At 43.6% G+C, this 27,853-nt stretch overlaps 2 protein-coding genes across 3 annotated transcripts in view; one reads left to right on the top strand and one right to left on the bottom strand.

Moving 5' to 3' along the window:
* The window catches only part of LOC307244088 (LIM and senescent cell antigen-like-containing domain protein 1), a 45,430-nt gene extending 35,004 nt beyond the window's left edge, over positions 1-10,426 (bottom strand). The window contains exon 1 of one of the 2 annotated variants that reach the window (XM_080019113.1): positions 10,272-10,426. In XM_080019113.1, the coding sequence (XP_079875239.1) occupies positions 10,272-10,300 (29 nt within the window). In that variant the 5' untranslated portion in view covers positions 10,301-10,426. Of the gene's footprint in view, positions 1-2,013; positions 2,133-10,271 lie in introns of those variants that run through there. The other variant, XM_080019112.1, reaches the window with a different exon arrangement.
* A 5,727-nt stretch (positions 10,427-16,153) lies between these two features.
* The window catches only part of creb1b (cAMP responsive element binding protein 1b), a 24,984-nt gene continuing 13,284 nt past the window's right edge, over positions 16,154-27,853 (top strand). The window contains exons 1-6 of the mRNA XM_080019720.1: positions 16,154-16,197; positions 16,909-16,959; positions 17,324-17,357; positions 19,918-20,027; positions 20,806-20,952; positions 22,064-22,164. Of these exons, the coding sequence (XP_079875846.1) occupies positions 19,926-20,027; positions 20,806-20,952; positions 22,064-22,164 (350 nt within the window). The 5' untranslated portion in view covers positions 16,154-16,197; positions 16,909-16,959; positions 17,324-17,357; positions 19,918-19,925. The remainder of the gene's footprint in view (positions 16,198-16,908; positions 16,960-17,323; positions 17,358-19,917; positions 20,028-20,805; positions 20,953-22,063; positions 22,165-27,853) is intronic.

Below are 27,853 nucleotides of genomic sequence, written 5' to 3'. Positions count from 1 at the left end.
CGAACAGTTTGCCAGAACTTCCTTGAGGCCAACCGAAAGTCCTTCTCCATAGCCTGCCCGAACTCCTCCCACACCCGGGTTTTTGCTTCAGCGACCACCAGCCCCAGCCCTTCTAGCCTGCCGGTACCTGTCTGCTGCCTCGGGAGACCCCTGGGCCAGCCAAGCCCGAAAGGCCTCCTGCTTCAGCTTGACGGCTTCCTTCACCGCTGGTTTCCACCAACGGGTTCTTGGGTTAACGCCATGACAGGCACCGACTGCCTTCAGACCACAGCTCCTAGCAGCCCCCTCTGCAATGGAGGTTTTGAACATGACCCACTCGGATTCCATGTCCCCAACCTCCCCCGGGATGCGCGAAAAATTCTTCCGGAGGTGGGAGTTGAAGACCTCGCGGACAGGGGCATCCACCAGGCTTTCCAGTTCACCCTCACTACACGCTTGGGTATACCAGGTCTGTCTGGCAGGCTCCCCCACCATCTGATCCAACTCACCACCAGGGGGTGATCAGTTGACTGCTCTGCGCCTCTCTTCACCCGAGTATCAAAGACATATGGCCGAAGATCTGATGACACGACGACAAAGTCGATCATCGATCTTTGACCTAAGGTGGTCTGGTACCACGTACACTTTGCTCGAACATGGTGTTCGTTATGGCCAATCCATGACTAGCACAGAAGTCCAATAACAAAGCACCACTCGGATTCAGATCAGGCAGGCCGTTCCTCCCAATCCCAATCCCAATCTTCCAGGTTTCTCCATCGTTGCCCACGTGAGCGTTGTAGTCTCCCAGTAGAACTATAGAGTGCCTAGGCAGAGCCCATTCCAGGACGCCACCCAGAGACTCCATGAAGGCCGAATAATCTGAACTGGTGTTTGGTGCATAAGCACACACAACAGTCAGAGCTTTCCCCTTAGCAACTTGTAGTCGCATAGAGGCGACCCTCTCGTTCACTGGGGAGAACTCCAACACAGCGGCACTCAGCCAGGCGCTCGTGCCAGACAACCAGGCCTACAAACAACCTACCCTCCTCAAACACTCACACACTGTGTCAACAGTAACCATAGTGATATAGACCTGAGGGCTGCTTGGACCCAAAACAGGTTTCCTTTTGGCCAATCCCTGGCATTGAGTGTGTACACAGAAAAAAACTGCACACGCGCGCACGCACGCATGCACGCACGCAAGCACGCACGCACGCACGCACGCACCCCCGCCCAACACCCTCCAGAACAGGTCTTGACACACATACAAACTGACAAGAGTGTGTCAATAGATGAAGCTATGGAGCTGATTTATGTGTATAGCTTTCTCTTTGTGTCATCAATGATAAATAAAGCTAAGCATTCTGAGAGAGAGAGAGAGAGAGAGAGAGAGAGAGAGAGCAAAGTCACAGTCTTCTGTCCATACATTCCTCACATTACTCCAGCCCTCTAATCACGGGAACGGGGATAGACAAACACACACACACACACACACACATACACACACACACACACACACACACACACACACACACACACACACACACACACACACACACACACACACCTCATAACACTCAAAAACAGAATTCAGGGTTAATTCTGGAATTGCAAACACACACACACGACGCTGTTTCCTGGTCCACTGTTCGACCAAAAAATAGTTCATTCGGGGTCCTCATAAGTATAGTAAAACAAACACACTCTCACAATCACACACACACAAAGTAAGGTGTGTTGAAGTGAGTTTGCAATTTTTTTCTTTTTTTTTCTTTAGGATTATTGAGCTGGCTTTGAAAAAATGCCCCTGGCATAAAGCATTGTGCTCAAGAAATTACAGATTTCAAATGAATAAACAACCTAGATCCACCTATTGAGGTAGATCTAGGTTCAAAGCTTTTAAATCTAGAATCAAAGCTTTCAAAGTTCAACAATCTCACACACGGTTACAGGTCAATTCCTGAAGTCTGTCAGTGATCTTCAAGGTGATACAGCTTGTTAAGAACAGAAAGGGAAAGAGGAGAAATATCTTACCCATGGCCGTCCCCAGACAAACATGCGTAGCTGTCCGGCCTCTCTTGCCTACGCCTGTATAAATCCGAGTTTGACAACTCCTTCAGCCTCAAAGCGTTCATCTTGTTTCCCCTTCTCTCCCCAACTACCTTCCCCTCCCTCCCCTAGGAAGGAAAGTCCTTCCTATATTCCCCTTTCTTTCCCAGGAACAACAAATAAATCCGATCAAAAGAAAAAAAAGAAAAAAGGTTCCTCGCATGAAGGAGAGCTTCAGTGGGGGTTCGGCGCGGTCTCCTGCAACACTTCTCTCCTTTTCCCCATTCAGCTCTCCAACACACCTCTGGGACACAAAGCCAGGGGGAGGTCACGCACATGTTCACAAATGCAACTGCATAAGCATGAACGGGGTGTGGGGGGCGTCTCTGTGAGTACACCTTTTCTTTTTCGGGTTCGGGTTCCTCCCTCCTACTTAGAGCAGGTGAAGTGGAGTTTCACAGTGGGGCAGAGAGTTAATGGGGGGGGTGATAAAAAGAGAACTGTGTTGTAGAGCTTTCCCCTTGAATTCTCTGACCCCACGCCTGTTGGCAGGCACCCTTCTCTCAGTCCTCTGGCCACTTGGGGGCTTGTGACCGTGCAGAATTAGGGATGACGGTCTTCAGCATTTGAGTCGTCCATCATAACACATGTCCCAAATGAATTGACACACATATTCACAGACAATGTGAAATAAGTAATTTAAATATTAAAGCCCCTGCCCCTCTTAAATTCTCTGCACAGGACTGTAGAGCAGGGAACTGAGATTCGATCACCAGTGGTTACTCGACAGCTCTAAGCGGAGAGGGGGAGAGCCTCCATCCCCTCTCTCCCTCTTCCCCTCTTTCCCTCTTTCCCTCTCCGCTCCAGTTTCAGAACACAGTAAACTGCACTTACACCGTTTCAATGCTCTGATTTTTCCTGGCCGATAAAGAAAAAAAAATCGTCTGTCATCAATGTCAATCGTGATCGATGGAGTCAGTCGCAATTTAATTTTAAATCTGCCCAAGCCTAGTTGGAAGTCGTTGGAAAGGCATTATTCGCAATGGTTTGTGGGATGAGTAGTTCCTTCACTCTTAAAATAATTATGTACACAGTCTTGTATCTTTGCCTTTTTTTCCGTTTTCAAATTATTTTTTGCTCCAAATCAAATGTTTTATGGCCACGATTAATCTCGTAGTTGATTGCCTTGGTTCCAGGATTAAAACTCTTTATATAAAGGATTTTCTAGAACACCAATTGAAATTCACTTCTGGAAAGGGAGCCCTTCAAAAAAGGTTTTTTTTATTTGGGATTTAAGCACAAAGACAAACTCGTTCTGAGTCATGGCAGGGGACGGACTTCAACCTCCCTTTCCGGGTCAATCAACTCCCCCCTTTTCCTGGCTGAGGAAGAGCCGCAACATTCATAGCAAGTTTTATAGCGACCTTTTCTCCTCAAATATAAACCGTTACTCAAATAAAAATTGGTAAACAAGACTGAATCTGAGACGGTGAGTGCCTTGCTCCAGTCCTGCGCTGCGTGCCGAGCGTACTGTGCATCCTGTACAGTGTTCATGTTCTGGTTTTACTGTTTTTTTATTTGAGATCTTTTGTTTTCGTTAGTTTCTACTTGTATGATACGAACATAAACTAAGGGACGTTCTGTCTTGGATCAGGACAGTGGATTGCGCAATGGAGAGTGATCTCGGGTTCACTGTGTGTCCCAGCCCTTCCAGTGGCTCAGACGAAAAAAATAATGCAAGTTTATTTTATATCTATTTATTTTGAGGAGCACGGCACCCAGTTGAGGTAAATAAAAGCCCCGGTCACTATTTGATGAAACAGGTGTAGAGGTTCTCCTCACTTAACGACCTACCTGTTTAACGACAGGTTCGGACCATCTCTCCGACCAGTCGGTATTGTGCACTGCGTACAATACCGCGGCGTCAGCATCATTGCGCATCACCGTTCTCAGTCTGAGTCCCGTTCCCACAGTTGGTCAGATTTTATTACACTCGCTTTTCGCAATCGCCACGCCCCCTTACTGTGAAATAACGCGGGTCCTCACTTATCAACCAATTCGCTTAACAACCTGGTCCTAGGAACGGAACTCGGTCGTTAAGTGAGGAGTACCTATAATGTCAATAAATTACATTGAGTTTGAGTTCACTATTTTTATTAATTATTCTATTTTTTATCTTTATGTGAAGCACAACCTCTGCCACCTCCTCTTGCTGTCGTGTTCGTACTTCTTTCACCGCAAAACTTTTATTGAGTTCATGTTGAGTTCTTAATGAGTATTCTGCTGACGGAGTTCTGGGACATGTTTTCCGGTGGTTGTAATGTCTTTTGTTCTTGCGTCTTTTTAAGTATATCTCCACCTTTAATCATTTCATTTTGAGTCATTTGGCCCTGCATAGATGGGTTGAGTGTGGGTTTAAACAAACAGAACGTGTAGTAACCGTCATCTTCCTGCAGTGGGGCAGCCTTCTCCACTAGAGAAAGCTGGAGGGAAACCAGTCCCTTATCCAAAACAGTGTGAGCAGACTGCCACCATGCAGACTAAATCAGGATAGCAGCTACTGTATGTGGTAGACCAGACTTAGCTCATGCAAACTCTTTAAGCCTGCAATAGTTAAAAAAGACTGTTTAAAATTATTCAGCAGAACCCTTTGGCTGTACTGATTTTTATAGGTCTTTCTACAAAAATGTCCTTTTACACTTTGAATGCAATACCATTGAGGGTATTGGGGAGTTGTTTAGTTTGATGCATTTCTTAAAATATGAAAGTGGAATGTATCTAGAAAGACTGTCATACTAAAGAAAAAAGCCCTTCTTTACTAATTCTGTGCAATACTCCACAAATCTACACCCACCCACCCATAAGCAAAAACTATCAAAGAATGTGATGTCAGCTGTGATCTGATGGTTGATCTTACCAGACTTGCATAAAGTAGAGAGAAGTTTTTCTCCTTCTTTTCACAAAATGTACTAGCCCCAGACCCAGGGTAAAATATATTTTTTGCTGTGACCGCCAACAACCCAACTGCTGTTATCTCTCTTTCTGACTACAACTGTGAAAACCAAATTATAGGGTAAGGTGTGAACATCGACAACAAGTAAATATACATTAAATCTCACTCCACACCTTACTATATAAACTGGGTAAAATCGTATTTCACTGTAGCGCGCAGCGCATTTTCTCTCTCTCTCTCTCTCTCTCTCTCTCTCTCTCTCTCTCTCTCTCTCTTTCTCTCTCTCTCTCTCTCTCTGCTTAAAATGTGATTCTGCTAAAGAATGAGGGTTACTCAGAGTGTGTAATTTTCCCACTGCTTCTAAAATCCATGTGTCACTTTAAGTTCGTTTTGGTCCATTAACTTCCTTTTATGGTATACGGTGGACTGAGAATTAGGGTAAGAGAAGGTGCCTATGCCCTCTAGTGCTCTCTAGTTTCAGAACAGTGCTTACAGGCAATCTGCAAAGAACTGTGGTTGAGTTTTACATCTAAAATGCACAATTACAAGCAACCACTTGTTGCTTGCACTATATTTTAGCTTCAAATACATATACGTATATATATATATATATATGTATATATATCTCCCACTTAAAAAGATGACAGAGGCCTGTAATTTTCATCATAGGTACACTTCGACTATGAGAGATAGAATGGGGGGAAAGAATCCAGGAAATCACATTGTAGGATTTTTAATTAATTAATTGGTAAATTCCTCTGTAAAATAAGTATATGTTGCTTAAAATGTGATTGTAAAATGAGAAAAAAATATGTTGATAATTATTGTTATCATTTTATCGCCCAGCACTAATTGAAATTGTGCTTCGAGGGAATTATTTTCACCAGACATTATGAACGGAGAGATTTAAATATGTCCGACTTGAAGATTTTTGTTTTTGTTTATGCACTTTGTTAGTAATGCAAATCAATTCTAACACTGTTCAAAACAGTGTACTCTGGCAGGTTTTAGTGTTTGTGGAGCAGCAACTTAGCACTATAACCATAAACACAGCCAGAAATGCAGTAAAAAGGAAGTCTCGGTCACCAAAAAGACCAGTTGCGTATTTTATTCTCACACGCACGCATGCACACACACACACACACACACACACACACACACACACACACACACACACACACACACACACACACACACACACACACACACACAGGCCTAAACAATACTCTCCAGTGTGGCTACAGTTCTGGACATTCCTGCTCAAGGAGGAGTCCAGGCAGAGAGCTCTCTCTTGAGGCTGGTGCGACAGCCACTTCCTGGATCTGTCAACTTTTCAACTTCTTGTCCCTCAGCGCTATTTTCTATCCTGTCAACTAGTTAGCGTTCTCACTTTCTCTCTCTCTTGTCAAGCTGTCCATGCATTCAACTTTCAAAGAACAACAACAACATATTAACAAAGAGTGCCCTTCATCCTGAGGAAATTTCTCATTGCAATTTTAATAGAAAGTAATAGAAAGGAACACACCTCCCCAGGGGGTTGTTTTTCAGGGGCCCACCAGCCTTAAGTTGACCCCCTGCTGGACCTAAGCATCCGTGTTTTTTTTTTATGTATTCTTAATTTATTTTAATCAAAATACTACATTTTACTATTTAAAATGGGTAAAATCGTATTACACTGCACCGCATTCTCTCTCTCTTGCTCTCTCTCTCTCGCTCTCTCTCTCTTTCAGTGCCTCATTTTAGTGCCATGCCCGAGCTGCCGATTGAAATTATCTGCAAATTGAGCCTTGAACCTCAAGACTGTGACTTTTGCTCAGAAGTCAAGCAGCAGATCGACATCCCAGAAGTCAGGCTTGTGGTCCACCACGAGCAGGAAAACTTTTCCTGCATGTTTGAATAGGTCCATGCTCACTATCTGCCAGGGACACGTGGAAAGTGGGAGAGACATCATAGTCTCCTTCTGTTGTTCATGCGCATACTCGTTGCACAAGGAGCACTATTGCACAAAGTCTTTGATTTCCCTCTGCATGTTGGCCCAGAAGAGTGTGTCTCAGGCCTGCCTGTAGAAAGCCTCTTCCCCTATATGGCTGTAGTGAATCCGTCTCAGAATTTCCGGTCGCAACATTTTAGGAATGATAACATGCTGGGCTCTGAAGAGCATGCCGTCCTGTGCACTTATTTCATCTCTGATGGCCCAGTACTCTCTGATGACTATGGGTATACCCTTTCTGCAGTCTGGCCATCCCTGAAGCGCAACAGTCTTGAGGTGTTTAGGGCACACATCCTCCTCTGTGTCCTGTCCGAGGATTTGGCTAGTGACGTTCAGGTAGTCCATCTGCTGAACTACTGGGCTGTCCTACTGCTCCTGCTACAGGCTGTAGACCATTTCACGTCTGTATGGTGTGTCTGTTCTCTGTAATGGGGTAGTGGCTCTGCTGAGTGTGTCGCTTACGTACATTTCAGGGCCTGGCTTGTATACCACTGTGAGGCAGTAGTTTTGGAGTGTTAGGAGAATGCTCTGGAGGAGCATTGGTGCACTGAGGAGGGGCTTGCTGAAGATGGAAACCGGTAGGTGGTGATCCGTTTCTGCTGTCACATCTCCCATCCAGTATAAGTATTCACTGATATGCAAAAATGATGCTCAGGCTTCCTTTTCAATTCCTTTTCAAGTTTTGCATAATTTTACTCTGTCTGGGATAATGCACAGGACACAAAGGTTACTGGCTGCGCTTCCTGCAGCAAACAACAGCCCAGGCCTCTCTGACCGGAGTCGCTCTGATCAGTGACAAGCATGATGACGTCATAGTACCTAAAGACCGGCAACACTATGATCAGCATCTTGATCTCCTTAGTGGCCGTGTGCTTCGACAGCCACAGTGCCAATGCACATCTTCATCTAGCAGTTTCCTCAGTGGCTTTCAGACCTCTGATAGGCGCGGCATGATCCTTGACAAGTAGTTCACGAACCCCACAAACTGCGGCACCCCTTTTGCATGTGTGGGGTTGGGCATGACCAGGACCACGCTGACCTTGTACGGGTCAGCTTTGAGGCCTTCCGCTGACAGGACGTGGCTTTGAAAGCGGACCTCTCCGACTTGGAACTGGAGCATTTTCAGTCTCACTTCTCTACATCTGTCCATCAAAGAGGTGAGGATTGCATCATGGTCGTGGATGGCTTCCTCCTCTGTGCCCCCACAGCCCACTATTAAGATGTCGTCTGCTAGAGACTTAATCACCTTCAAGCCAGCCAGGACCTTTTTGTGCTTCCTCTGAAACAACTCCGGTGCAACTGATACGCCGAAAGGGGTTTCATCAAAATGTTCTCATCAGGCTGCTCTTGTCATCCACTTGGCACTGTGGGAACGCGTCCCATGCGTCCACCAGTGCGAAGATACGTGCTTTTGGCAGCTTCATCAGCACATCGTCTAAACTGGGCATGAAGTAATGGGATCGTTTGAGAGCACGGTTGAGGGGTTTGGGATCAGTGCAAAGCCTAAATGTATCTGACTCCTTTACTATGAACATGCCAGATCCAGTCTGGGGGTTGTGTGACTTTGGTGTCGTAGTCATAATGATCCAACTGCGCTTTAATGGCTGCCTTGAGGGCCACTGGGACTTTTATGGGAGTGCTTCTGGTCAGATTTTACAATTACAAAGTCAAGTCTTGCCCCTTATAATGTGCCTGTGTGCTGAACAGGCCCATTGTGTTCCTCCACGCACCATAGTAGAGTTTCAGTTTGGTGAGACTCAGTTGAAGAGCCGTCCTGGGTGCCAGCCTCTTTTTATCTTTGATGCTCGTCACATTGCAGGTCGCTCAAGAGTCGAGCTGGCATCTTTGGCACTCTTTGTGCAGCAGCAGGTTGACAAAACACTTTTTTCCCTGTCTTCACTGCTCCTATGCTCACTTGCCATGTAAATCTGGCCCTGACTGCAGTCATCGTCACCTTGGTCCTCCAGAGGTTGAGCGTCCATGGCATTTAGCTGACGTGCATTTGGGCCTCTTTTCATCCACACTTTGGTGAAGTGATTAGCGGTGCCGCATGAGCAGCATTATTTTCCGAAAGCAGTGCACTTGTCTCATCCATGTCTGTGTTGAGTGCCACAGTACTTGCATTTGCCTGTGCCTCTCATGTTCTGGGCCGGTGTGTTGTTATTTGTCTCAAAATGGCCTTCTGGTGGGCCGCCGCCCTTCCTGCCGCCACATTAATGCTATCCTCAGGCGCTGATCTGTCCAGCGCCATAGTTTTTGCAAATCTCAAAGTTACTAACCAAGCTCACTTACAGGTCCTAGTCTATCTGACACCATGTTGCATGTTGGTGAATATAGACACCAGCCAGATTGTGTCACGATGCTCGGGTGTTCATTCATGCAGCGCAGCAATGCCATTAACAGCAAAATGGAGAATATTTCACATTGGATTCAACTAATTGTCATTGGCCAGAGTACACGTACTGAGGCAACGAAATGGATTTTTACCTAGTAACTGACGTATCTAGCAACAGTGGGCTGCCAGAGCGGCGCCCGAAAAGCAGTTAGGGGGTTAAGTGTCTTGGTAAAGGACATCAGCACGCTACCAGGAGGAGCCAGGGATAGAAACGGAAATCTTCCTGTTACAAGACGACCCGCGCTCCCTCCTGAGCCACTGCTCCCTCGATATAAAAATGATTGAAATTTTGAAACTGAATTGTCAAATATACACAAATAGCCACAAAAAAGTAAAAAAAAAAGAAATAGTCATATATTTCATAAATGTTTTAGTTTGGGTAGTTAAAAGACAGCTTTACAAGTAGATGTTGTTTTCCAATGTTAACTGAGAAAGTATGAGTCATATATGTGTGAGATAATGTGGGATTATAGAAACCACGGTAATTCAGTACCACAGATCCGGCGGGTGGCGAGTGGTCTGGACGTGTAGGCGACACAGCACAGGAGTCAAAAGCAGACCAAGCAAAAAAGAACAAAAAACAATCAGCGTGTCCACGAGAAGAGGGTGTTCTATTTCTCTATAATTAATTGGTATTTTATTTATTTTTTTCATTCAATAGGTACTTAGATTTTCCCCGTGTTTCTTTGCTTGTCACTTACCGTTATTTTTCGGCTAGACCAAGATTACGACGCTATCGTGGTGGCTACTTACACCGCACTTTACAACGCACTCAGTCCGTTTATCTACTAATTCATTTGGATCGTGTTTAAAAAAAAAAAAAGATATACATGTTTTGTTAAAAGTCCGATTATCCGATATATTTCAACGTGATCGCACTTATAGCTTCTTCTTTTTTTACTCACCCGTTGGTCATCTCCGTGATCCCCAGCATCACCCCTCTTGTCAGTCGCTCTGCTGTCTCAGGCTTTCGGGTTAGGGTTGAACGAACAAATGTCGACACATAATACTGTCCCGTATCCAGATTCCAGAATCTATCAGCTAAGAGCAGAGGAAAAATGCTCCAGTCTTCCAATGATTTGCATTCAGTGGAGGATCCCACCGCAGAATGTCATTTAATTGGCCAAAATGGGACCAGAACCCGCCCCTGGAATCCAAGATCGCGTTGCATTGGGCAGAGTCGTCATTCTAACATAGTCCACGTTTGACTACCATAGGTACAGCAGTTTTTTTTAATCTAGACCTGGTCTTGTGTGTGTGTGTGTGTGTGTGTGTGTGTGTGTGTGTGTGTGTGTGTGTGTGTGTGTGTGTGTATGTGTGTGTGTGTGTGTGTGTGTGTGTGTGTGTGTGTGTGTGTGTGTGTGTGTGTGTGTGTGTGTGTGTGTGTGTCCAAAAAACATTTCCTGCCTCGGCTGTTAAGACCTAGACTGGTCTTTTTGGTGACCGAGACTTCCTTTTTACTGCATTTCTGGCTGTGTTTATGGTTAAAGTGCTAAGTGGCTGCTCCACAAACACTAAAACCTGCCAGAGTACACTGTTTTGAACAGTGTTAGAATTGATTTGCATTATTAACAAATTGCATAAACAAAAACAAAACTCTTCATCTTCGTCCTCAAGTCCGACATATTTAAATCTCTCCGTTCATAATGTTTTCATCAAAATAATAATGCTTTTCGCACATCTGAAATGGGGTTTGAAACGATGTTTAGGCTTCTTATTATAATCTAGTCCAGTTTTGAGTTTTTGTTTTTGATCTAGACCTGGTCTTAAGTGGTCCTTTTCCCTGTTTTTACAAATAAAACAGTTTCCACAAATCTGAAAGGGTTTTTTTAATAATATAACAGAAACCATTTATCCTATGTTTTTTTTTTATTATTATTGTTATTATGATGTGAGTTCAGCCCATGCAACAGTATATTTGTCGGGGACAAATACGTTAGTGAAAAAATCCGAGGGTTTTGAACGCACAACGGAATGTGCTGCTCACTTCAGCGTCGCTTCAGCGTCGCAGAGCAGAGCGTCGCAGAGCAGAGCAGAGCTGTTGTGCTTCTTTCCTAACATCGATGTGTTGTGTTGTATCTGGATTACAGATAAAATACAAGTCATTACGAATGGTCCAGGACCAAGACCTAGAGATCGCATTTATGTTTTTGTAAACCTTCGACTTCCACCAACGAACAGGAAAACTGGCATTAATAAAAAAATACGTAAATAAAATACTTGAGAACACACTTCCCTACTAATATGAAATCTATCCTTGTATGATGTATGTACTCCTTTTTTACATGACTGCATCAGATTGCTAGAAATCACATAGTTTGCCTTAAAAGGGAATGGTCTCACGAGCACGCGGATGACGTAAGGGAAATAGAAAGTCTGGTTGGCGGGCGCGCGAATTTCCTTTTTTATTTATTTATTTGTTTGTTTGTTTATTTTTTATTTTTTTTAATTTACTTATTTTTTTCCCGTGGAAGGAAGTGAGACGATTTCGCATATTTAAAAACGTTTCTCAAAGGTTAACGAACATGAGAAATGTAAAAGTAGAGCTTTCGTTTCAAGTGATTTTTCCCCAGTCAGAAAAAAAAGTAATTACAAAGACAGCAAAAGGCATATGTATTATAGAGCATTAGCGATGAGTAATTTACATACACTTTTTATAGCTTATCTCTTTAGATTTTTGTCCATTTGTCCCAAGTGCCATAAATAAAAGACAATAAAAACTTCAATGAAATACATTCAGTTATTGAAGCATTACAGAAAGCTGCCAATTGACTGTAAAAATGATACATAGATACCTCAGACATGGCGGTGATATAGGAGAGATCAATATAGGCCTATGGAGCAATATATATGAATGTATTATTTTGCTTTTTACATTAACAAGGAAGATCGTGAAGCTACCTAGGCGAGCGCAACAAACATTCCCTATAGATCTATAAAGATTAATTATTCTACTATATTGCTGCCCTTTGCATTTAGCTTCCTCTGTCCTTGTAATTAAACATAACCACACACTCCAGCATCAAATCTCAACATGTTGTCAACATGATATTGAACTTCCCTGTTTCGTGATGTCTAATATGATCTTTGTACTCTGTTCTCACTGTGTGTGATTTAATGTGTTTAATTTTACAAAAGAATAACGGCAGACATCACTTAATCGACTGGGCCATCTCCTTAAATGGAAACAAAAGAGACCAGCACATACAGTATGAGTGGGCAACATTAAACATAAACAAACATGTGTGCTAGTGTGGTTCGTGGATCTTTAAGTCAAGTGTATGTCTTTACAGACTACAAAAACATAATGTGGCTAATAACTATGTAAAATGCATGTGAAAAATGTGGTTTTATGTGTTTTAGTTTGGCCTCTTATAATGAAATATGTGGCTATTTGCCTTGGCCGAAATAAATCCTCACTACCGTCGGGCTGAAGACAGGTAGCTTCAATCCCCCCAAATGTGTGGTGCCGTGTGCAAAAGTGGTTTTAACAGCATTAAGCAGTAAAGTTATATTAAGGTGTTATTAAACAGATAGATGTTCGAGAGAGGGAGAGACATGGAACAAATGACCGCAGGGTCACTGCAAGGTGTCTTGCCCATAGTTAAGTGTGCCCACCCATTGGGATGACTAACTCCATATGAATGCCCATGGCTTTGAAAATAAATGTTCAACAAGCACATATGGGTCTGGGGTTCAGGTGTCCACATACTTTTGGCCATGTTATGTAATGTAGATCAGTGGTCCTCAACCTTTTTACTGTCAAACTCCACCTGTGAATGCTAAAATGCTTCAGGGCCCTGATAAATATGATACAGACTTTTATGCGTCTTTTGACGCAGGTGTTTGCTTTAAATATAAAGTAACCATTTCTCCAAAAATACAAAAAAATTCAAATTCCAATAATAGAAATATCTTATCAATAAATACCGAAAAATCACTGAACCAAGCCCTCCAGGTGGAATTTGATTAGATTTCAATGAGTTCCTCCAAGAGCCTGGATGGGTATGTGTCAGGAAGCTTGGTCTCAATGTTCTCTGTAAATGGGTTCTTCTTCCAGAGGTGAGAAGCTGCTTCCTCCTCCTTGAGTTCAGGTAAATATTTGTCCAACATCTCTGACAAGTGTGCTGTAACATAAACATAATATTCTTTTGCTGCCTCACAGCAAAAAGGTCCTGGGTTCGATTCCCGCCTGGGGCGCTGCTGGCACTGTGCTCCGGGCGGGTTATCTCCCAAATAGAAGCTGTGTGGAGTTTGCATGTTCTCCCCATGCTCACATGGGGTTTCCTCCACCTAATGTCAGTAAGGACCCCCACCATAAACATGCACACATTATCTTCTGACCAGCGTCGACGAATGGTGCCCATTGCTCCTGGCTGCCCCCCCGGCAGCCCTCCACCATCCAAAAGCGTGCATGTGTTGTAGTGTGGTGTGATAATTAAAGATTCTTCTTCTTCTAACTAAAATGTATCTGTATATACCCACAAATGCTTTTGTCCACCCCATGAATACATACGTGGTGTTTAATGGTTCTGAAATACATCTTCTTCTGCTGAAGGAAGGCATGCAACTATTCAAACATGTCAGTGGTTCCTGCTGTGGCTTGATTCTTCCACATGTTTAGTTTTCTCCTGAAAACCTCCACTCTTTCATGCTGGGTAATGATGTTTGTATTTCCATCCTGCATTGTTTTGTTGAGTTTGTTTGTTTCAATTAAAATGGCTGTGAGGTTGTTGAGTTGAGCCAGCCATCACTCATATTTGAAGAGTTTAGCCAGTTAAAGTTTCTTGTCGTACTATAGTTCCTCTCTCAGCTTTAACAGCTGCATCAGCATCTTTCCTCTAGAGGTCACCTCACCTCAGTATACATTAGCAGGGAGTGATGATCAGAACCCACCTTTTCACAGAGGGCAGCTAATGTATACTGAGGTGAGTCACCTCACCTCAGTAAATATTAGCAGGGAGTGATGATCAGAACCCACCTTTTCCCAGAGGGCAGTGACTAGCCTGGAGTTTGTGGCTCTTGCTTTAAGAAAGTTCACAATAGTCAAAACATTGTTCAAAACTTCATGAAGCCCAGGATTAATGTCCTTTGCGGCAAGCGTGTCTCTGTGCAGAACACAATGTGTTGAGGTGGCATGGGGAGCGACAGCTGTTATTCTTTGCACTACTCAACTGTTTCTGCCTGTCATTGCAGCTGCTCCATCTAGTTGATTCATTGTTTCCATCGTTTTTGTCATTTTCTTTATTTTTCTGTTTTTTTTCTATTATTTTTAAATAAATACTCCCAGCCATCTCAAGGCCCCCCTGGCAACTCTGTCTGAGGCCCCCTAGTGGGTCGGGACCCCCTGATTGAGAAGGGCTGCTTCAGTGAACTTATAAAATACTCACAATGCATAATGCATAAAATTTGTGAAGTGACCATTGTACACTTCGATATGTTCCCTTTGCAGTCCATTTCGAAGTTGACCTTGTTACTCCCTAAATTACTTGACATGGTGACATCCCCTCCGAAGTGCCCTTCATAGTGCCCTATAGGACAAAATGTTCCAAATGTGATTGTTTTTTTTTTTTATCAAAGCTGTATGGAATATTTTACGGCATTTTGTTACCCAAATGGTTTTCTAAATTATTATTATACTCTGAGTTAACCAATTTGTGTTTCTATTTCCATTATCTGAATATCAAAGTAAATAAAGCAGAATTAATGAAAGACACAATAAATGAAGTCTGAAGTATTTGAACATAAGCTGCACTTACTTGAAGTGAGTGTTGGTATTGTACAGTTGAAATTGGTTATCCAAGAGTGCTCTATAGCTTTTGGCCATGTGAAAGGGAGATCCTAAGTGAGCACTGAGTGTCCCCCAGGAGGAAGGGCACGGAGCGGGTTCACAGGTGCAGAAGCAATAAGAGCAATCAAGACGGGTGGTAATGCAACGGTACAGGATGCAAGCCACAAATAAAAACCCAGAAGAAGAAGAATTAGAAGAAAAATAAAATGTTTGGCCAAATAAGGCCCTGGTATCGGAGCATATGCCAGTTGTTTTCCATAATTTCACTCTTCATATTAAGGATTGTGGAATGTCATGGAATTTTGGGATGGTCTGGAATTGTATGACTACTATTATTGTTATTATAATGCAATAATTTAATAAATGAACATGCAGATGGATTTATGATCTGTGCGCGTAATCTGTGCATATGACTACCACGACTACTATGTATACACGGCGATACATAAATTATACCAACAATGAACCATACCACTTTCTACTAGTGCTATCATTACAAATCACTATACTGTATACTATGCACTTATGTAGGGCCGGCCCGTAGCCTAAGCACTCTACTCCTCCAATTTAAGACGCTTTTTCATCACCCCCTCACTTATTTATGTTCTTCAGTTTCTTAATTGAAAGAAGAAAAAAACGCACAGTGGGATCCGTCACACATGGCTTAACCTTAAACACCCATCGTTTGGCCAAAATAACTCAGCTGCTCTCTGTTACCTACTGTTTTATAGATATTTACATATTTGCCTACATATGTTGTATCTATTTCTGACTGACCCTATTGTGTCAACTTTTCTTTGCGCTGACATTGATGCTATCGGGATGTTTCGGCCGTTTCCGTACAACATTCGTTTCCCGCCGCGTGTCCTTCGGCTTTTCCCGGCAAGCTTCGCAAGCTCCCTGCTCGTCCCGCTCTGAGTTCAACGTTGTTGTTCTCGGTGACGCGACGGAGGTGTAAGCCTGACGCGGGCTCTTACGTGTCGGCCGGAATATAAACTGGAGCTCCGGAGACGCCAGTGCGACGGAGGGAGTCTGCATCGGTAAGGAAGGGCGGACCAGCGGTCTGAGGGGAACAAGAGACTCTTGGGTCGCGGTGCGGCCCGGGTTCGGTTCGAAGGAAACAAAGAGATCATGGCGCCGCGGTTGGTTTGTAGAATGAAGGGAGGAGAGGCTGCGGCTGTTTTGGGGAAATATTTAAAAGGAGGTGTTACCAAAGATGGTGAATGGACACCCTGGCTCATCGGGACAGTAAATAAGAATTTCGGGTCAAATTCTTGGTGGGCAAACGCGTTGGTAATTGAAACATAGGCAATACTTTATTTTTTAAACGCACGTTGGGTTTCTTGCCTATTTCCCACAATCCGAATCTAACAGATTAAATATTTCATACCATTTGTGATTAAAACTGAATGTAATCCAGTCTATATAGGCATAAATAGGGTACATTTGTATATTTTCTTATGCATCGTTCATAACATTCTCTTCGTTTGGTCTCAGACGACATTGGAGTACCTCTTCACCCCGAGCACCCACTAACAAAATAAAATCAAAAACAATAATCATCAACCTTCTGCGAATAGATACACATCTTAGTGTTATACGTGGCGAGGAAACATTTTGCGAAACGTCCCTGTCATTCGAACCAACCACAAGAAAAACTGGATATCTCTATCTCTCTCTACCTTTTAATATTTAAAATGGGTAAAATTCTCTCTCTCTCTCTCTCTCCCTCTCTCTCTCTCTCTAAACAGATGGAGAAATCTGTAAATCCAATCAAACCACAGGGCGACGCTACGCACCGAGTGAGCTCACAACTCAGTTCAACACGTTTCACGCACGATACAACCAATAAAACCTCCAATACAACCCTCAGTACGAAGATAAAATGTACATGTGTAGATTTGACTATTTGACACAGAAGTGACTGAACACCACTCTGAATTAGGGCCCTTGAAGTGGATCAGACTTGGTAAAGTCACCTTGAGATCCGATTGGAACCAACCATTAAAAAAAGAAAATACCCAGAACTGTTTTTCCCCCTTGCTGTTACAGAACCGGCCTGATGCGTGTGTGAAGGGATAGACACAGATCTGAGTTGAGTGGGGTATTTTCTGGATCCAAGCCGCTAACCTAAAATTGCTCTTAAAATACTTTTTTTTTTTTTAGGATGTCAATGCCAGATGAAATGCAAATAATAACAGTAAGTTATTTCTGTCTTCCACCATTATTGTAAAGCACTGGTTTGTTTTAACGCGCTATATTAATAAACTTCACCCCTGTCATGATCAGCACTTTCTCGTTTTTTGGGGGGGGGTTTCATAAATGACACATAATTACACACAAACACGGCAGTTGGGTTTCTGACTCCCTCGCTCATACAGTCACAATGCCATGCGATTTGCTACCGCCACTTTGAGTTTCCAGATTTCTTAAAGGCCTTGACTATTCCAAATGTTTCTCAGAATATTTTTGCTGGCATATGTAGCTAGTAGGTTTATGCAGCAACGGAGTAATGGGGTTCCACACTAATAGTTCTACAGAAGGTGATGAATTAAATAAATAAAAATACAAAATAAAAGTATGCACAATTTGCACTTTCATAAAACATTCTTAATCTTCTGAAGATTAAGAATATACATGAAAAAACAGGCCATCTTTTTACAGAATGACTTACGCTTTCTACAGAACACTTCCTACCGTAATAGCAACTTTTAAAAAGACAAATCCTTCATTAAAGTTTCTTACATTATGACATTTCTTCAGTGTTCTCAAGAAAACAATCTTGGCATTAGGCCATTAACTAATGCCCTCCCTTTCCCCCACAAAAAATTCAATTAACATTATTTAATTTTTTCATGGGTTCACAAGAGAAATATCTTGGCATCTTATTCACTAAGTTTCAGATTTTTAGCTTTTAACTGATTTCACATCTGACCTGCCTTTGAAAATATTTTTTTCTGCTGGAACAGAGGTGGCAATGGTTCCCAGGTCCCACTAGTTGTGGTAGGGAATGGGTGGATTGATACTGGGAATTGATTGATTGATGATAATTCTTGCTCCACGTGGGTGTCACAGACCACCTAACGTGTGCATATATTTTGAATTTATATATCTTTTTATTTATCGCCCAAATACTTTTTACATTAAATAAAAATACTTCAGTCAAAACTAGCCTTATAAAAGTTGTTGCCCTAAAATAAATAACATGATTCTTACTGTCATGAAAAAATCTCCATCTCTAAAATAGATTGGTCCTCACAAAATTTGAACCCAAGTCCTTCTCTTGCTTGGCGTCTTTCTTTCTGTCTTCAATCTTCTCCTCTAGCACACAATATCTTACACTCTCTTTCTGCATTTCTGAAGATAACTGGAAAAGAGATTATTCAGGTAGCGAGGGAAATGGATCTTGAAGGACTGAAAATTTGTCAGCACATCTCGACAAAGCTCCCACTCAGGGATCTGTGTATAGATGCAATGCTCCTAAATCTCAGAATGTAGGTAATGTTCTTAAAGTGAGCAGCTTTGGTTCTGCTGATGCAAAATCTCTGTCTGGTTTGGCTGTTACCTTGCACTCTAAGCGGAAAATGAGTGCATTGTGCAATGTGCAGAGACAATAATATTGGTTGCCAGTATTAATTAAGAGTGAAGAAGGTGAGAAAAATCTAGCCTCAGGATGGTGCCCATGATCTTCAAATATTTAATGGTACTGATTAGGCAGGCTGTGTCTTTCCTAAACTTTGGAGGAATTACAGCTGAATCTCTGGTAGGGCAACTATCCCAAGTCAGTGAAGGAAGCATAAATCTCAATGTTCTGATGTAAATATTCATCACAGAATTTCCTTTTGAGATCAGTATTATTTGTGGAAAATTTAATTCTCATGTTATTTTGTACATGGATCAATGTGTTCATATTTTAATTTTGATGAAGTGTTGAGTCAAAAATGGAAAAGGTCTCAATGTGTTAAAATAATGCCCTGAATATCAAAATGAACAATAGTCATGATAGAACTATTTATGTTGTGTAGAAAGTCACAAAACAATTAACATTTTTGGCATTAAGATTACATTTTGAAACAAACTTTTTTTTTTCTTCAGAAATCAAATCACTGTTGGAAAGACAACATATATAGAAATATAAGTTAACAATTGGTTGTGGAACGTCTAACATTTTAGTACAGACAGTGGCACTATTGATGTTTTTCTTTCCATGTTTGGGTATTCCTGTCTACATTGTGTCGCTGTATGTACTGGAAAATATTGTCTTACATAATATAGATTATTTTGATTTCTACACTGTATGTCTTAAAGATACCTTACTTCTGTGCCACTGTCTTTACTGAATCAACACAAACTGTGTGACAATGTTGTGGTTGTATATTTATGCAAATTTATTTTTTCTTGCACTGACTACTCATTTATAGTGTGACAGAATTTTTCACTTATGTATTGATAAATGAGACAATCAAATTGATGCAGCAAGCCACTGCATTTATTGGGATGTCTGTCAATAGGCAGATTGTTTGAGACATGTAATGTAGTTTTAATAACTTCAGAAAACTTAAGATACTTTCACTAAATTGATGATCTGAAATATTGAATAATATTACCATGGAAACCTCTTCAACATACATGCGCAATGTTGATGTCAATGGTAAGATTCCCTTACAATGGCATCAGATGTAGGGCTTTTGTCGGTGCCACCTTTCTGAAGGAGCACAGATGTTTATTTTAATTGCATCCGAAACCTCACCTTTTCCCAGCTCAGCCAATGAAAATGGAGTCAGCAGCAGAAGCTCAGCAAGGGGAGACTGCTGTGGCAGAGACTGAGAGTCAACAGATAACACAAACCCAGCTTGCCACCCTGGCTCAGGTAAGTGTAAACATATACACAATTACTTCGCAAAGATGCTACCGCTGCTACTTTCAACGGAAGTAACATATGCAGGTAACTTGGGCTAAGATTTCTCATGCTCAAGGTCAGAAGCTTATTATAGTGCCTCCGAGCAGCAGAAAGGCTCTGCAACAACCCATGAGCTCCGCGGCTGAACAGACACCCCATGAAAGCGACAGCATTCCAAGCCCAAAGCACCGGAGTCTCAGAAGAACACTGAACCCGCAGAGAAGCCAAAAGAAACACCCGCGCACACGGCCGAGATGTGCAAACCGGTCCCCAAATGCACAAGATGTGTCCGCAACCCTGAAGCACGCTCAGAACTCGGTCCATGGACGGCAAAGCACAGACCACAGGCCCAGGAACCGGGCCCGGACATTGTGGAGCCCAATTTCCACCAGAACTGCCCACTAAGGGGGCAAGCAGGCAGGAGCCTGTGCAAAGGCGAGGCCCGTTTGTTTCCTCTATTTACTAGGGTAATTGGTTGTTAAGATCAAACATTGTTCCTCAGAATTTTAGTTTGAATTTAGTGATTATGATTCTAATGTTTCTCAGTCTGTCTAAGTGAATCTTGTTTATGGTGTCTGTCTGGAGTTTCAGAGCGGAGTGTAGGAAGTTTTTCCACTATCTGGTTTCTCAGTTGTTTTCTCAGGAATTCCAGAAAATAATCTGGTTGTCACACACATTACTCTTATTCTGTATTGAAAATATACACCATTATTTCCAGATGTATTGAAAAAAATCGAATTCATTTCAGGTCTCCATTGCGGCTGCTAACATCTCTGCAACAGCTCCCACGGTAACACTGGTCCAGCTGCCCAACGGACAAACAGTGCAGGTTCAAGGAGTGATTCAGGCAGCACAGCCCTCTGTCATCCAGTCACCACATGTCCAGGCTGTACAGGTAAAACTGAAGCGAAGCCTGCTTTTCATTCTCTCTTCTGTCTCATTCTTTCCTCCCTCATGAAGAAGTATGTATTATTCTCACCTGAACAATTACAAACCATTCTTTCAATTTTGCAACAACAAACTCATGAGTAAACAGACATTTAAAGCACTGTGAGGGTTGTGCGCAGTTTCTTATAACGCTAATTCACCAAATACAGGTTCTCCTTATTTAATGACTGAGTTCCGTTCCTACGACCATGTCGTTAAGCAAATTGATCGATAAGCTGAGGACCCCCCCCCCCCCAGACTGCGGGAAAAAGACTGGGAAAGGGTGATGAGATGCTTGACGCTGAGACGCCGCGAACGCAGCGGTATTGTATGCAGCGTTAAGTGAGGAGTACCTGTATAGCCACACACACACACACACACACAGACACACACACACACTCACACACTTTGTGTTGAAAAGAGATAATTGTCAACCAGTTCTTTCAGCTGCATGTCAATACCTGCCACCTCTTCTCATACAACTGAAACTTTGTCTAGGAGTAAAAATATGCCTACCGCAGAGTAGGATATAGAAGGTTATGAAACTTCAAAAAGTTCTGTTGCTAGAGCAATGATTCTGGTCATCCGTCACAGCCAACAACTTCAGAATCACCAATCAAACTTTAATTGCCTGCAGGTTCATTATTTCCCCTAGAGTTCAAAATGGAGTGCAATGCGAAAACAAAATACATTTATGCAAATTGATGGTTTCCCTGGAGTTGGAGGTGTTATAGATGGCAGCATATTAAGATCATTGCTCCATCAACAATGAGGATACATATGCTCTGAAAAAAAGACGACAAAAATACGACAGTACAACGAAAAGAATATTGCCATCTTGTGGACGGTTCATTGTCATTAATTGTTGAAAGAGAAATTCTACTCCTCAGTGAAAGTGACTTTTATGTCCTACTCTGAACTTTTAGCACAATTCCTAGAAGTGATTCTCAGATGTCATACCGGATTCGGGAATGCTTGTACAGTATTCCTTGGCCAATACACTTACTAATTTATCCTGTGATTGCATCCATGTTTTGTATGAATGTGTGTGTTTGCATGTGTGTATTTACGTCATCCAGATCTCCACAATAGCAGAAAGTGAGGACTCCCAGGAGTCGGTAGACAGTGTGACTGATTGTCAGAAACGCAGGGAGATTCTCTCGCGGCGCCCCTCATACAGGTACATGTTTTGTGCCTTTCAGTAACATTATTCAAAATAATATTATTGTGACTACTTTTATTATTGTGAAAAGGCAAAAGTTATTTTTGGAGATATGTGAAAAAACTCAAGCTGATGAAGAGGTGTTCCATCCATTTGCCGTTTAGTTTGAGTGACAGACAGACTTGGTCAGCTACGGTCCCTGGTGTAATGCCTGTTATATACAGTATACACAAATATATATTTATATATACACACACAGTAAATATATATATGTGTATATATATACATATGTATATATGTATGTGTGTATATATATATATATATATATGTGTATGTATATATAGATTTACTGTGTGTATATATAAATATATATTTGTGTATATTGTATACACATATATACGAGAGAGAGAGAGAGAGAGAGAGAGAGAGAGAGCGAGAGAGAGAGTTCACCCAAGTGGTACCCCAGATACGGCCAAGAGCGCACCTTCACCCCCAGGGTCATTTCCACATGGTGATGTATGAGGGACATGAGGCCTGGCAGGGAGAACAAAACATCAGAGAAGCAACGCTGAATTGCAGCCACGTCCGCCCTCTGGGACGGAGAGAGATGGTCACTTAACAGGGCCACGGTATGATCGGCCGCTTTATGAACCTCCGGCCCCAACTCCCACTTAATGACCGGCGTGACGTGAGCCACAGACACCCCCTCCCTCCATTCTTTTAATAGGTTTACATTACATTACATTTAGCAGACGCTTTTATCCAAAGCGACTTACAATTGTTCAAACACTGACGGACGCAGCCATCAGGAGCAATTAGGGGTTAAGTGTCTTGCTCAAGGACACTACAGCATGCTAGCAGGAGGAGCCTGGGATCGAACCAGCAACCTTTGGATCACTAGACCACCAGCTCTACCTCCTGAGCTACCATCCAGGTTTAGGTGATGAATCTGTGTCGCCCCCTGCCTGTCAGACCATTCGACCTCATAATCGACCTCGCCAACCCGCCATGTGACCACAAAAGGCCCTTGCCACTTCACAAGCAATTTAGAGCTGGACGTAGGGAGCAACACTAACACCTCGTCTCCCGGTGCAAATTGTCTGAGCCGAGCCCCCCAGTCATATAAGAGGCGCTGACGTCCCTGAGCTCGGAGCAAATTCTCCTGTGATAACGGCCGAATCCTGGCACTAGAGTCCCCCGGGGTCTCCTGCCAAAGAGGAGTTCAAAGGGAGAAAATCCCATGGAGGCCTGGGGAACCTTCCGCACCACAAACAACAGGGGGTCCAAACACTTGTCCCAATTATGTCTATCATCGTGAACTAACTTTTGAATTATGTTTTTCAGCGTTTTATTAAAGCGCTCCACCAGGCCGTCGGTCTGGGGATGGTAAACGCTGGTCCAAATTGAGTGGACGCCCAGTAACTCGTCAATTTCCCGAAGTGTATATGACATAAAGGTAGTGCCCTAGTCGGTCAGGATTTCCTTTGGAATCCCGACTCGGGAGATGACCTAGAACAGCACTTGCGCCACACTTTTGGCCATAATACTGCGCAGGGGCGCTCTTTGGGGTACCGTGTTGGATAATCCACTAGGACTAACACAAAACGTTACCTGCAGGCACTCTGGTCTCATGGCCCGGTGTCCCTAATCACCGAATAATACGTGTGAGTGAGCACGGCGTCTGGGTGCATCAATACAGCATCGATTTTAACTGTCCCCTCAAAGGCCCGTGTAGGGTGTCATCTCGCGATTGCTCCAGTGGAAAATTGTCGATAAGGAAGGTTAAGTGGACCGGGAGAGATCCAAACTTGGGATCCCGCCGCCCCTGCAGCCGCCATGCCAGCTGATGACCCCTCTGCGTCATGCAACACTCACATCTCCTTACCGACCGTGAATGCATTCCCCCAGCCTCTTTCATCAACGTGTCAAACCCTGGCCAATCCGTGGCCAAAATCAGGTAGTGCGACAGGCGGGAACTAACCGCAGCCTGTACCCTATGCTTTTTTCCCTTGTAACGGATTTCAAGCCTTACTATCAAATACGTTTGAACATCCCCATGCACACGACAAACCTCTACCTGTGCGACTTCACCAAAGCCCCAGGTCGAACCAAGCGTTGCTGGAACATCGTCTGCAAACAGCCTGAGTCCAGCAAAGCCTGATGTCTACCCTCTTGTAGCCTAACCGATACTTGGTAGACTCCTTCCTCCTGACCTGGACCACCTGGCCGAGTTCCACCCGAGGGCAGTCCCTGCGGTTGTGGCCGAGCCGCCCACAGTGCCCACACACTTGCCCAGACCTCTGCGCAGTTCCCTGATTTCCCACGGCGGCACCGCCCTGGGAGCTGACGGGCGACAGAGAGGGGACAGCACAGGAAGGGGAGAGAGCGTCCCGCGGCACCACAGGACCCGGCTGGTAGACATCTGCCCTCCCCCATGCCGGTGGGAGGAAGATCGTGCGGGAAAGAAAGGTGGTATCTTCCGATGCCTGTGGGTGCGGCAAAGCACCAGCCAGACAGGGTTGAGGACACTGCAAATTCCGCGTGGGTCCTGGGGTTGGACACAGTGGGCCTCCAGATATTCTCCTCCGGGGCATTGCGATGAGCTGCAGACCCTGCAGATCCAGCGTGGGTCCTGGGGTCGGACGCAGTGCCCTCACTCCGGACATTCTCCTCCAGGCCATCAGGATAGGCTGGGGACCCAGCGAATCAAGCGTGGGTCCTGGGGTCGGACACATGTCTGGTCCTCTAGCCGGCTCCTGGTTGGCGGCGGTGGACCAGCGGCCGGTCACGGCCTTCTCCTGGGAGCTCGCACCGGCGAGGACCCGCTCCAGCTGACAACCGAGGAAGTTCAGCTCCTCTTCCAGGTCTGCGAGGTGCTTCTGCAGCCAGCGGATCGGCTCCGGGGCGCCTTTCTCTTGGCGCCCTGCCCCTCCCAGAGCCCTGTTCAGGTGCCACTTATGGGAGTCTCTGCCCAAAGGTAGGGGTTAAGGGAGGGAGATGGAGTCCTTTCTTTCATGGTTTGCCAACATGGCGAGAGTTTTTATTGTATCGTGAACAAGGGTTTCGCTGGACATGTATAAATAATAATAATAATGATGGTGGTGATAATAATTTCAGGCACAGGAGGAATGGCGTTCCGCACTCTGGCTCCTGGTCGGCTCACGAGCCCGTGCACCGATCCCCTTTGCAAGACAGACAAACATTAAGAAAGATCCCTGCCCAGAATCAGATCAATCAGCGCTGCGCAGATGCTGATTTGGCAGTTTCACACACACACACACACACACACACACACACACACACACACACACACACACACACACACACACACACACACACACACACACACACGCACACTACTCACAAAAAGTTAGGGATATTTGGTTTTCGGTGAAATTTATGGAAAATGTAAAAAGTTCATGCTACAGTGATATTATATCATGAAAGTAGGGCATTTTAGTACAAGCATGCAATGGTGATTTCCTCATCTCAAACAATTTATTGAAACAAAACAACAGTGGTGGGTATACCACAACAAAAAATGTCAATGTCTCAATAGCTTGTCATGTGCCCTTGAGTATCAATTACAGCTTGACAACGACATCTCATGCTGTTCACAAGTCGACTTATTGTCTGCTGAGGCATGGCCCCCCACTCTTCTTGAAGAGTGGCCCTCAGGTCATTGAGGTTCTGGGGTACAGAGTGATGAGCCTCTACACGGCGACTCAGCTGATCCCATAAGTTTTCTATGGGATTCAGGTCTGGAGAAAGTGCAGGCCACTCCATTTGAGGTGCCCCAGTCTCCAGCAGCCGTTCCCCAATGATGCGACCTCGATGAGCTGGAGCATTGTCGTCCATGAAGATGAAATTAGGCCTGTGTTGTTCATGCAGGGGCACAATGACTGGATTAATGATGTTATTCATGCAGCACCCAGACCACGCTAATGTAAACGGTTTTGAATGGTCTGACCTGTCACTTGGGTGCCTCTCACCTCCCTTAAATGTGCCTGGAGTTGAGTGGCATTCATCATGCGGTTCCGCAGGGCACTGTTCACAATGAAGCGGTCATCAGTGTGTGATGTGGCCAAAGGACGTCCACTTCTATGCCTTTCTGTGACTCTTCCAGTGTCTCTGTATCTCTGTTGCAACTTGCTGATGATACTCTGTGACACTCTAAGCTCAGTGGCCACTTCCCTCTGAGAACAACAAGCCTCGCAATGGCGAGGTACTGTTGATCAATTGTTAGGTGTCGTCTTGGTCTCATGATGTCAAAATGTGAACAGCATGATGAAGAGGACTGTTTAAATACCAATTCTAATTGAACCAATAAAATGTATTGGTTGATTCATGGATCAAACACCTGTTGTGAATTTTGCCGTTCAGCTCCTTGTTAGAGAACAGCAAGTTGTGCAAAAAGTACTAAAACATTGAACAGTTGGACATGTGCATTCAAAAGTTTAGAGAAGGTCAAATTAAGTTCAGCTGTAAAGGTTATAGTGCATTTTAGGTTCATCCTGAAATTTCACCTGAAAGCGGAATATCCCTAACTTTTTGTGAGTAGTGTATACACACACACAGGTACATCTCATAAAATTAAAATATCATGAAAAAGTTCAATATTTTTTGTCACTCATTTCAGAAAGTGAAACCCATATATTATATAGATTCATTACACGTAGAGTGAAATATTTCACGCCTTTTATTTCTTGAAATTTTGATGATTGTGGCTATAGATAATGAAAACCCAAAATTCAGTGTCTCAGAAAATTTGAATATTGTGAAAAAGTACAATATAATATAAATTAGCTAATTAACTCAAAACACCTGCAAAGGTTTCCTGAGTCTTTAAATGGTCTCTCAGTCTGGGTCAGTAGGCTACACAATCATGGGGAAGACTGCTGACTTGACAGATGTCCAGAACACAGTCATTGACACTCTCCACAAGGAGGGTAAGCCACAAAAGGTCATTGCTAAAGAAGCTGGTTGTTCACAGACTGCTGTATTCAAGCATATTCATAGAAAGTTGAGTGGAAGGAAAAAGTGTGGTAGGAAAAGGTGCACCAGGAAAAGGGATAACAGCAGCCTTGAGAGGATTGTCAAGCAAAGTCCATTCAAAAATTGGGGGAGCTTCACAAGGAGTGGACTGAGGCTGGAGTCAGCGCCTCAAGAGCCACTACGCACAGAAGAATCCTAGGCATGGGCTACAAATGTCACATTCCTCGTGTCAAGCCACTCCTGAACCAGAGACAACGTCAGAAGCGTCTTACCTGGGCTGTGCAGAAAAAGAACTGGGCTGTTGCTCAGTAGTCCAAAGTCCTCTTTTCAGATGAAAGTAAATTTTGCATGTCATTTGGAAATCAAGATCCCAGAGTCTGGAGGAAAAGTGGAGAGGCACAGAATCCACATTGCTGGAAGTCTAGTGTGAAGTTTCCACAGTCAGTGATGATTTGGGCTGCCATGTCATCTGCTGGTGTTGGTCCACTGTGTTTTCTGAAGTCCACAGTCAACACAGCCATCTACCAGGACATTTCGATGCAGTAATTCATGCAAAACGAGGCCCAACCAAGTATTGAGTGCATAGAAATGAACATACTTTTCAGAAGCCTGACATTTCTGTTTAAAATATCCTTTATTCTTTACTGAGCTTATGTAATATTCAGATTTTCTGAGACACTGAATTTTGGGTTTTCATTATCTATAGCCACAA

Source organism: Zeus faber, assembly GCF_960531495.2.
Source record: "Zeus faber genome assembly, chromosome: 18".
Lineage (NCBI taxonomy): Eukaryota > Metazoa > Chordata > Actinopteri > Zeiformes > Zeidae > Zeus > Zeus faber.
The sequence above is the reverse complement of the archived record's forward strand: the minus strand, read 5'-3'. Positions and strand labels throughout refer to the sequence as shown.